Source organism: Chlorocebus sabaeus, chromosome 26, assembly GCF_047675955.1.
Source record: "Chlorocebus sabaeus isolate Y175 chromosome 26, mChlSab1.0.hap1, whole genome shotgun sequence".
Lineage (NCBI taxonomy): Eukaryota > Metazoa > Chordata > Mammalia > Primates > Cercopithecidae > Chlorocebus > Chlorocebus sabaeus.
Genome location: NC_132929.1, coordinates 20980427 through 20992874, shown reverse-complemented (window position 1 = coordinate 20992874; position 12448 = coordinate 20980427). Strand labels below are relative to the sequence as shown.

The window sequence follows — 12448 nt, the reverse complement described above, 5'->3', positions numbered from 1 at the left end:
CACATTATTCCCCCTCAGAGAGACTTGAAGTCTCTGCCACCACAGTGCCACTCTTAACTACAGCTCACTATCTCCCAAAGTATATGCCTCCTTGGACTCACCCATGGGGCAGCTTTACCCCCTCCTTGCTCTTGAACTTGGACTCCTCCACTTCCGGATATGCTAGCTTTGACAAGGCGAGAGCACAAGGGGCGGCCATCACAGAGGCAGAAATCAGGGATGATGCATCAACCTGTGAAGCCAGACTTAGGCATCAGTGTTTCTGTCAAATCCAACTCAAGCTCACCTGGGAGTGATCAAGCAGACTATACCTACCCCGAAGGATATGAAGGCTCCCAGCACAGTGCCGGAAATGGTGGCAAACCCTCCAGTCATCACTGCATGAATTTCAGAGAGTGTCATGTCCCCAAGGTAGGGACGGATGAGCAGAGGTGCCTCTGTCTACAAACATGGAGAAAACAGTCAGATTCCAAGAAGGAGCAACTCCCCATGCCAGAGTGTCCACCCCAGCCCCAGGGGCTGGACCCTCTAGACACACATCCATCCAGTGTGAGCACTGTTCAGTGAGCCACAGCTTCACTTAGTGAGCATGGAGCCCAGCTGTCAGGCCCATCCAGCATCTGCTTTACTTCCTCTGGCACCCAATCATGTCCTGGCTGGCATAGTTCTCACACGTTTCCATACATGCTTGTTTCATCTATTGACATGTTAAAATGTTATAGAAGAGAAATGGTATCTTTTCTTTGTATATTCTCAATGTGTAAAACCACACACTTACTAAACTTATGGAATGCAGTGCACTTAATGAGAACATACTAGATGCTTAAACAGTACTCATTAAATGAAATACAAATAGATGATCCAAACCCCCTGTTTATGAAATAATCAAAAGAAATAATGTTTGTGAAAATGTTATGAAATTATGAAGCGTCATCTATGTAAGCCATATCCAGCACTGACCTAAGATAATGATATCTATTATTTAACAAGTGCCAACTATGTGCCTAGCACTGTACTAGATGCTAAGGACATTAATATAAATAAGGCAAAGTCCTTACTCTTAGAAGCTTGTAGTCTCACATAGGAAACTAGGCTGATTATGAATAATTTCAGCAAAATGTGGAGTGCTATGATAAAGTATCCAGAAGTACTCTGAGAACACTTCAGAAGCAACCTAGAGCCTTGGGAGAGAAAGACCTCAGTACTAACTCCCTGTGAATGTACAAGTCATTGTCCCCAACACTGAGCTGGTCAGTAGCACATATGGAGCACTACTCCATACAGACGAATGTACCAAGCAAGTATTATGAGGAAGAGCCTTGGCATTAGCCATAAGCAAGACAAGTGATGTCCTCCTTAGAGACCGTGGAAACCAAGTACCGCAGGGAGTCACAGGGAGAAACCAGAATGAGGATCAAACACTCTTCATAGCCTCCAAAAGGGGATACGAGTTGGACCAGGATATTCCCTACATTCCTATATAGGAAGTGGTTGTTAGAAGTGGTGAAGGCTATCCCTCCAGATTAAGTATGACCAGGGAAGTGTTATTAGGCACAAACGGTGAACGCAATGAGCAGCGTCTTCTTTGAGCTGCTGAGTTCTCTCTCATCTGAGATTGGCTGCCCCACAGTCTTCATATATTTGACTTTTCAGAAGGAAAGCATACTCTTGTTTTGTGCCAAATTCTCAGTTCCTCAGAGAGAACAAGACCAAAAGGCCTCAAGATGCTTACCATACCCACAAAGATGTTTCCTGCCACAGCCAGGGTCTCTGTGGCAGTGGTGCCCATAGTGATTTGTAAAAACCAGGCGACCTAGAAGAATACAGAAACCTAAACCATTAATGTTAGCAGGAATCTTGGAGAACGTCTCACAAAACTCCTCCTCCTTCATTTTACTGATAAGGAAACTGAGGCCTAGAGAAGTAGAGCAGCAAGCCCAGGGCCAAAAACCAACTTACAAACAGAGCCGTGACCAGAATTCAGGACTCATGGCCTTTAGAACAAGTACATTAAAACTCAGTATCAAAGGCAGTCCAGCTCATCTTCTCTCTGCTCTGCCCTCAGCCTACCTAGGGCCTGGGCTGATGGTTTGCTATCAGGCATGCTTGAGAGGGCCTGCCTTTCCCCATTGTTTCTAACACTCTAGACCCTAGCTCTGGGCATTTTTCCAAAGCTGACAGATGACAAGATGAAGGCCTGTCTCCTGGCTGGTGTAGGAGAATGACTCACCTTCTGAACCACCCATTGCACAAGACCCAGGTAGTAGAGAATGGACATCACACATCCAAAGAAAATGATGATTGGTAAGGCCTGTAATGAGAATGGTGAGCAGGTGGTGAGATGTTACATTGCATACTCTGTGTAAACTGACTGTGTTTTAGGCTTCTAAGTTAAGCTCTTAGCATTCCAAGGGCATCTCATACAGTGTAGGTATTCAGTACCCACACAAAGTAGTTTAGGGATACATTTAAAATGTATTAAATCCATCATCCCACCAGTACTAAACCACAAGCTGTTTTCTGACCCTTTTCCCCCAATTCCTATTTCTTCTAATTTTAGGATGGCAATGACCAAAGGGAAGGAGATGGACGCCATTTTCTTTACTGATGGGGTTAAACCCTCTTCTTAGGGTCAAATTGGTGTACACAGGGGCTGATCTCTTGGACACACACTTTCATCCTCCGCTTTATTCCTCCACCCCTCCACAGACCGTCATTCCTGCCCATAAAATAGGTATCACCTGAAAAGCAAAGACATCCTTGATCAGTGTATCCCCAAAGACAAAACTGGAGCCGGCCACAGTGTAGTTCAGGAAAATCTGAAGGGAAAAAAAGAAAAAGACAGAGAATAAGAATGAAACCCAAAAGGACACACAGGAAGACGAGACCAGCCCCATGCGTCCTGAGGACCTACTGTTGCTACTGAGGTTGGCCTCCCTTTGACAGCCCAGGGGCAGGCTATGTCCCCATGAGCTCTTTATTCATATTCTTAGCTGTATCCTAATACACTCTCTCCTTTCCCAACCAGATCTCCCACCACGTCATTAACAAGATACAGCCTAATCTTCTCATGCTCCCCTCAAATCTCCTTTCTCTAGGGTTCTAAAAGGGAAAAGCCCTCACATTTAATTTCTCATACCTGGACCTGCTCTCCCAGTCACTGAAATGCACTATATCCAAGATCAGTTCTGATGACCAAGATCCCAAAGACAAACTGAAGACCGAGGCCCCAAAACACTGTCCTCCAGGACACCTAGGATCAATAAGAAAATTATTCCAATGTGAGTTCCGCTTGTCCATTACAAGAGTTTTAAACATGTACTCTCGGTGGAACCAACCTAGAATGTTAACAGTAAGTCTAGGGTCTGATGGTGTAGGGAGCAGGGGCAATGGTGGGGGGAAACAGGGCAGTAATATATAAAAAGCCACATATGTTCATAAGGTTTTTAAAAAATGTGTCTAAAGGTTAGATGACACTTAGACACACATATATGCATGCATACATACAAATAAAAGTTTTATAAATCAATATTTTAACAATACTATCTGCAATGCAAACTGATTTTCTACTGTATTCTATTTTCCTTTACGTCCTTATTTTTTTTTCTTTTGTTCTTTCTTTAACACTGACCTAGATTCACAAAATTGGTATCAAGATTCATTAATGGATCACAATCTACAGTTTGAAAATAAGTGGTCTAGGGCCTCTGATAATTTTTTAAACCTCTTAGAAACAAAATTATCAAAGAGGCAAATTCTAGGGGTTGTTACAAACTTAGTGCTATGCCCTTGTAATTAATGCTTGATGCATGTGCTTTATGATTAGCACTTGGCCCTTGGTCATGTGTTGCTATACCCAACCCAAATACCCAAAACTCACTGCACTGTGGTGTTTGGAGCAGGCAAAGAGGATGAGGATGAACATACAGATTCCTGCGAAGGAGATCAGCTGCTCTGGCCTTTGGGCTGTGTCTAAAGCCAACCACAGTATAAGGCCAACCAAGGAGACTCCTGCAAACACCCTGAAGAAGGAATGCCAAGACCATGTCATCAACCCAGTGAATGAAAAACAAATAACTTATAGAGAGTCTGAAAGTTATTCTCTCACTCCTGGCCTGTGATCAAAGGCCATGTGCATGCCATTGTTAGAGCTGTGGCTGCTGTAGAATCCAGTTCAGAATACACATAACTGTAAGTTTTCTCTTTAAACTCTAAGGAATTGTAAAAGGCACCAGTGGGTGCAGGAAGTCTGGGAGACTAAAGAGAAAAAAGCATAAAATGTATCAGGGAACTAAGGGAGACACCGATGAACACCAAATCAATTTGATCGCTTAATGCAGCTGCAAGGCTCTGTGTTCTGATTACTTCACTGAGGAGGAGTATGAGTTTTCTCATTTCTGACACAGGCCCTGATGACAACCAGACTAAAACTCTTCTCTGAGACTAAACTCCTCCTGCCCCCTAGCAAGGTTGAGACCCAAGGCTACAAGAATCTGGACTGAGATCCTGTGCTCAGAGGCCTGTTGCTATTTTTCTCTGCACTTTGGTTCTGAAAAGCATGTGTGTGGGTCTGAGAGACTGCTCAGTAACTATCAAAAGAGAAAAAAGGAGGTGGACTGGGATAAGCTGTGAGGCCAGGTATTGAGATTCTTATCTTACCATTTCATCCAAAGCCTCAGGCAGGAGTTTTCAAAGGGCTTCAGACATCTTGTTAATTTTTTGCCCAGGAGCTTTTTCAGAAATGAGTAAACCAGGACAAATATCACCAAGCAGGTGATGACAAACAAGGCCAGTGCCCTCTGGAAATTCAAGATGCAAGCTGCCAGGAAATAGGCAGCATAGGCTAAAAAGAGAAGATGCAGAGTAATGATCAGCAAGGCAGTGCTTCCAATGGGCAAATGGAACTCCAGTCATGAATGCCTGGGACTTAAAGCAAGAAAAATCCTCCAGAGACCTTGCCACCCAGCCCTACTGTCAGACGGAGCTGCACTTCTTGAGGCCAGGATAGATGTCTAACTGTCCTCTTCTTCAGGATTCCCAAGGACAGTCTGACTTAGTGCAAAGGCTGCATATTTTCACCGATCCCTAATGAAATCTCATTCCTTTCTATTTTATCTAATATCCTCTCTCTGTCCCTTGGAGTAGATTTGATCAGTGTTCACATTAGACTCTTCAAAAGTCAGCCATCTCCCCTTGAAACTTTATTACCCCAGTCACTTTAACCTTGCCTCTGGAACAAACCATGTAAACAAGGCTACCACTAAGAAGTGCAGCCATGTGGACCTCATCCCATGGCTGTCTTACTCATCCCAAAATATAATTTTTGCTCTCACCATCCCAGCTGCCTCTTATTTTGACATCAAAGCCCCATATATGTTTTAAACAGAGCTTCGCTGTCTTTTAAGAATATTTTACATCATTGATCTTACTAGTAAACCAGCAAATAAGTAAGGTATAATACAGGCTTCTGTCATAAAGGCTGTAAGAATCATGCACTCCACCAAATCAAGCCACTAAAAAAAGGATAAGCCCACATTCTCTGAAATATTTTAAATCTATCAAATAGTACACTTTTGAAAAACAGTTTATTCTCAGATTTTACTTGTTCCTATAAGTGCAATTCAATACATTATGGTTCACCTACAAGTAGTTAAGATCGATACATCAAATAGCTTTTTAGATCAGTTTTTAATAAAAATGCCTTCCACCTGGTAATCACCTTGACACAAGGCAAATTTCTAAAATAACTGTGTTTCTCACTTTCATGAATTCTCAATATCTCACCCAAACACAACAGGCCCAACAGGATCTTCTTGAACAAGCTGGCGTGTGTTTTGCAGAAACTTCTTGCTTTGCTGAAAGGCCACTGTCTCCTCCTAATAAGAACTCAAAAGTTAAGATACAAGAATTACTCCATCCCATTTCTACTAATTCAACTCTCAGAATTCAGATTACCTAACACAAGACAGAATTAACTCTTAGTCAATGAAGAATATTCTTCAGCCAGGAGGAAATTAGGTAGTGTTCTGCAATGCCAAAAAGGGCAAATCAAACCTTGCTGGTGGGCAGCAGGTCAGAATGCCCTACTCAGCCTGAACTAGCAATATCCTTGGTAGTCTCCTACCATAGAAGTGGGCACTGCTTATGTCAGGGGTCTATGACTTTCCCATTCTGAAAGGACAGGGCATTGCTAAGCTTCCATATTCATAAGAGGGCCTATTCTTCTTAGAGGCAATTTGGCCATCCCTCCCTAAAAACCAAACAAACTTATGGCCTTGAACATTCAGCCAGATGTGCATTGACAGACAGGAAGGAAAATGCCACCAACCTCAAGAATCGCTCTGGTTGGGCAGGCCTGAGAGAAGAGGCCCAGCAAGTAGGGATATTCAAGTTTGATTTAACAAACATGTATATGGTGCTTTCTCTATGCTGAACTCTTTCTGAGAACTTAGCAAATACTAACTCATTGACTCCTCCTAAGACCCCTGGAGCTGTTACTATTAGCATTCCCATTTTACAGATGTGGAAACTGAAAAACAGAGAAGTTAAATAACTTTCCCAAAGTCACAGAGGCTGTAAGGAACAGACACAGAATATACACTCTGGCTTCAGCATCTAAGCTCTTAACCATCATTCTATGCCACATCTTCCCTAGATGCCAGGCTTGCCTGTCTTTGCCACTCCTAAGCATGCTGAGCATGCTGCAGCCATCTGAGCCAAAAGTTCTAATTTCCAAAATCTTGGAAGCTCCAAAGAAGGTGATCCTAGTAAGAAGGTCCCAGTCTGGCAGTCATGGTGAGGCAGGGCAGCTTAGCCAGGGTTAGGACCAGCCATTAACTCCTAATGCCCTGGGCCTTTGGCCCATAGAGTTCCATGGCTGCCCCTCCCATCTAACACACTCCCAGTTTCTAATCTTCCTTTTCATTCTTTCCCCCATCACCTCCTGCCCCTGCTGCAGGGAGCCCAACCCTGTGTTAGCTGAGCAGAGTGTGTACTATGAGATACAGGTAAGCTGAGAAAGGAGAAAAAAATGCTTATCACCATCTGACTGGATCAACTCAAGATGATTCTTTAGGATCTCCAGAACTCTGCTTTGCTTTTATTTTCTTCTCTTTAAGAGACAAGGTCTCACTCTGTTGCCCAGGCTGGAGAGAAGTGGCATGGTGTGATCATGGCTCACTGCAACCTTGAACTCCCAGGCTCAGGTGATCCTCCTGCCTCAGCCTCCTGAGTAGCTGGGACTACAGGTGTGCACCACTACACCCAGCTAATTTTCTTTTTTAAAATTTTTGTAAAGATGAGGTCTTGCTGTGTTCCCCGGGCTGGTCTCAAATTCCTGGGCTCAAGTGATCCTCCCTCATTTTTCCATGCTTAATAGAGAAAGTAGTGAGTAAAAGGGGCAGCATACCTGAGGAGCATCATTATCTTTGGAACATCATTTGCAAAGTATATCAAGGAATGAATTTAATTTCAATCCTGGCCTTCCCATGTGTGCCAGATATCTTTGGTGTGCTCCTCCAGCGCCACTCTCCACCCCACTCTGTGCCCTGGGAATTGAACTCCTGTAAACTACATCAATGTACTCCCATGTCCTCTGGCTTATCAAGTTTCGTTCTGCTACTGGGACCTCCACAGAAGATCAGTGTATGAAAAGACTGAGGTCAGTGTGTTGAGGAGGCCTTTTTATCTGACTTTCCTGCCAGGTGCTCTTACACCTTATTCCTTCAGGCCTAGGGATAGACACTGCTCACTGCTTCAAGACTTTTGGTTCTTGCACTATCCTTTCTTATGGTATCACCACACCTCATACATATCTTTGTAATGGTCTCTTTGTAAATAAATTCTCCCATAATTCTCTTAAGTATGCCATCTGTTTCCTGTTGGGACCTAAACTGATGTACTAGATAAAGCTGGTTTAAAATTATATGCAGTCGAATGCCAGTTGAGCAAGCCTCCTGCAAAACAAGAGGCAGGCATGGACTAGTCCAAGAGTAGATATAAATCACATGCCTAGAAAAGATTTCTTCCATCACCTCCTGACCACAACTCACCATTTCCTGGGAACTAAAATTCAGGAGTACTGCAGGAAATCAATTAAGAACACTCATTTCTGCAAAACTCATTAACAACCTATTCCTAGAATATCAGGTTGGAACAGAGCCTCGCGTTTAAAAAATAAAAATAAAAAATAAGTTGGGTGTGGTGGCTCATGCCTGTAATCCCAGCACTTTGGGAGGTCAAGGCAGGAGTGGGGGGATCACTTGAGGTCAGGAGTTCAAGACCAGCCTGGTCAACATGGCAAAACCTTGTCTCTACTAAAAATACAAGAATTAGCCAGGCGTGGTGGCGGGCACCTGTAATCCCAGCTACTAAGGAGGGTGAGGCAGGATAATCGTTTGAACCCAGGAGGTGGAGGTTGTCTCTACTAAAAATATAGAAAAATGAACTGGGTGTGGTGGCATGAACTTGTAATCCCAGCTACTCAGGAGGCTGAGGCAGAAGAATTGCTTGAACCCGGGAGACAGAGGTTGCAGTGAGCCAAGATCACACCACTGCACTCCAGCCTGCCCGACAGAGCGAGACTGTCTCAAAAGAACAACAACAAAAAAAGAATAATGAAGGTCAGGCATGGTGGCTCACACCTGTAATCCCAGCACTTTGGGAGGCCAAGGCGGGAAGATCACTTGAGGTCAGGAGTTTGAGACCAGCCTGGCCAACACTGTAAAACGTTGTCTCTACTAAAATACAAAAATTAGCTGAGTGTGGTGGTGCATGCCTGTGGTCCCAGCTACTTGGAAGATTGAGGCAAGAGAATCGCTTGAACCTGGGAGGCGAAGGTTATAGTTAGTCGAGATCGCACCACTGCACTCCGGCCTGGGAGACAGAGCAAGACTCTGTCTCAAAAAATAAAAATAGGCCCGGCGCGGTGGCTCAAGCCTGTAATCCCAGCACTTTGGGAGGCCGAGACAGGCGGATCACGAGGTCAGGAGATCGAGACCATCCTGGCTAACCCAGTGAAACCCCATCTCTACTAAAAAATACAAAAAAACTAGCCGGGCGAGGTGGCGGGTGCCTGTAGTCCCAGCCACTCGGGAGGCTGAGGCAGGAGAATGGTGTAAACCTGGGAGGCGGAGCTTGCAGTGAGCTGAGATCCGGCCACTGCACTCCAGCCTGGGTGACAGAGCGAGACTCTGTCTCAAAAAAATAAAATAAAATAAAATAAAATAATAAAAATAAAAATAAAATAATAATGAAAAGAAAACAGATAAAAATCAGTCTGCATTGAAGGATCAGATTAAAGATGTCCTGAGGAACCAAGAACGGGAGTAAGAGAGGATACAGACAGGGGTCTCAGTGTTTTTCCTGAGAATGGCTAGCCTATAATCAATCATTCAGTCTCGCCCGTTCTTCACCAAAAGTCTCTGGGATTTGACTTCTCTGATCTATTCCTATTCAACCTGCCTTAGCCTAGGCCCTCTTCATCTCTTGCTTGAACAATGGTAAGAGCCTTTTAACTAGCTTTTGCCACCACTCTCCCTACTGCAATCCCCTCATCACATTGCTGTCAGAATTGATTTCTAAGAAACAATATGGTTCCTTTTCCTCTCCTGCTTAAAAATCCCTTTGGCCACTGGGTGCAGTGGCTCATGCCTATAGTTCCAGCACTTTGGGAGGCCGAGGCGGGCAGATTACCTGAGGTCAGGTGTTCAAGACCAGTTTGGTCAACATGGCGAAACCCCGTCTCTACTAAAAATACAAAAATTAGCCGGGCTTGGTGGCATGCGCCTGTAATCCCAGCTACCCAGGAGGCTGAGGCAGGAGAATCGCTGGAACCTGGGAGGCAGAGGCTACAGTGAGCTGAGATCGCACCACTGCACTCCAGCCTGGGTGACAGAGCAAAATAAAAATTAAAAAAAAGAAAAAAATATCCCTTTGTCTCTTGAGTACAAAACCAGACCTGTTAGGACTTTATAGCATGTCCCCAACTAAGACTTCTTGTCTCACAGTCTTACTGCTTGCCTCTTTCCCACTATACAAGCCAGTGTTCTGCCAGTCTGAATATCCTACCCTTCACGGGACACGTAAGAACCGTTCACACCCCACGCCTGGTATGCACTATTACCTTTCTCCATCTGACAAACTCCTATTCATCCTCCAAGATCCAACTAAATGTCAACTCCTAAGTAAAGCCTTCCTTGATTCCTTCCAGTCAGAATCAGTTGCTCACTTTCTTGTGGTCTTGTGGCATTTTACATCTTTGTTCTAGCACTTACCATATAACATGATATTGTCATTTTTCTGTTTACCTGTCTTTCTTAGGTTGTGAGCATATCAGGGAAAGGTGCATTTCTGTTTTTATCTTTGTATTCTTGGTGCCTAACTTAGTACCTAACACATACTATTATTGCATTAGGTTGCTAACAAGTGCCCGGCCCATGTTCAATAAGTGCTTGCTGGCCAGGCACGGTGGCTCATGCCTGTAATCCCAGCACTTTGGGAGGCCGAGGCAGGTGGATCACGAGGTCAGGAGATCAAGACCATCCTGGATAACATGGTGAAACCCCGTCTCTACTAAAAATACAAAAAATAAGTTGGGTGTGGTGGCAGGCACCTGTAGTCCCAGCTACTTGGGAGGCCGAGGCAGGAGAATGGCGTGAGCCTGGGAGGCGGAGCTTGCAGTGAGTCGAGATTGTGCCACTGCACTCCAGCCTGGATGACAGAGTGAGACTCCGTCTCAAAAAAAAAAAAAAAAAAAAAAAAAAAAAAAAAAAAAATTTGCTGAATAAAGGAATAGGTAGGTAGATGGATAAACTCACAAAAATGATTTGTCTATATACTTGTGACAGATAGCTAGAAAGTATGAAAGAATATCATTTACAGTGGTAGCAATGTCATTCAGGGTATTAATTTTTTAATTCTTTTTAAAATTGACAAAAATTGGCTCAGTGCAGTGGCTCACACCTGTAATCCTAGCACTTTGGGAGGCCAAGGTGGGAGGATCACTTGAGCCCAGTAGTTTGAGACCAGCATGGGCAATATTGTGAGACCCCATCTCTAAAAAAAAAAATGAAAATAAAATAAAATTGACAAAAATTGTATATGTTTATGGTATACAACATGGTGCCTTAAAATATGTATACATTGTGGAATGGCTACATCAAGCTAATGAACACATGCATTACCTCACATACCAATTTTTTTTTTTTTTTTTTGAGACAGAGTCTCGCTCTGTCGCCCAGGCTGGAGTGCAGTGGCCGGATCTCAGCTCACTGCAAGCTCCGCCTCCCAAGATTAGGCCATTCTCCCACCTCAGCCTCTCAAGTAGGTGAGACTACAGGCGCCCACCACCTCGCCCAGCTAGTTTTTTGTATTTTTTTAGTAGAGACGGGGTTTCACTGGGTTAGCCAGGATGGTCTCGATCTCCTGACCTCGTGATCCGCCTGTCTCGGCCTCCCAAAGTGCTGGGATTACAGGCTTGAGCCACCGCGCCCGGCCGCATACCAATTTTTTTAATGGCAAGTACTTAAAATGTACTCTTGTTTGTATTTCATCATTTATAAAACGTACTCCTACTTTTATACACTAAGAAAGAAAAATGCTGCCAATTAAAGACTTAAACAGGCACTTCACAAAAGAGAATATTCAGTGGCCAGAAAAAGCTGAAAAGGTGCACAAGTTCCTTAGCCATTAGGGAAATACAAAGCAAAGCTACAATGTGATAATACTACACACACACAATGGAGATAATGGAAAAAGACATGCTCTCATAACACTGCCAGGGGAGTGAAATTTGGTACAAATATGTTTAGCATCTGTTGAAGCTACATAAACCTATACACATACCCTATAGCATGGCAATTCCACTCCAAGGTATATACCCAATAGAAAGGTGTATTTATCTTTACTAAAGACATGCACAAAAATATTCATAGCTGTACCATAATAGCAAAAACATAGAAACTACTAAAATTCTGACCCACAGTAAAATGAGCAGATAAACTGTGATAGATTCTTACAATGAAATACTATACAGCAATTAAAAATGTACAAAGTACAATATATGCAATAATGTGGAAGAATCTCCAAAACACAACGTGAAGCAAAAGAAGCCAAACACAAGAGTATATATATATGGTATATTTTCATTTAAAATATAAATTAGACTTCCCATATAAAATCCAAACACAGGCAAAATTAATCTATGATGCTAAAAGTCAGGATAATGATTACCCTTAGGGAGGCTGACTGAAAGGAAACATAAAATGGTTCTTGGGTACTGATAATGTTTTGGTTCTTCATCTGGGCGATGGTCATATAGGTGTATTCGCTTTGTGAAAATTCATTAAGGCTTATGTTTATTTTTCTGTATGCATGCTATACCTTATTAAAAATTACACTAAAATGGCCGGGCACGGTGGCTCAAGCCTGTAATCCCAGCACTTTGGGA

At 43.3% G+C, this 12448-nt stretch overlaps 1 protein-coding gene across 1 annotated transcript in view; it reads right to left on the bottom strand.

The window, feature by feature from the left end:
• Positions 1-12448, bottom strand: part of SLC28A2 (solute carrier family 28 member 2) — an 81085-nt gene that overhangs the window by 9670 nt on the left and 58967 nt on the right. Inside the window, 9 exon segments of the mRNA XM_073012140.1 lie at positions 102-232; positions 316-441; positions 1733-1813; positions 2231-2311; positions 2742-2819; positions 3140-3253; positions 3881-4022; positions 4660-4843; positions 5785-5876. Of these exon segments, the coding sequence (XP_072868241.1) occupies positions 102-232; positions 316-441; positions 1733-1813; positions 2231-2311; positions 2742-2819; positions 3140-3253; positions 3881-4022; positions 4660-4843; positions 5785-5876 (1029 nt within the window).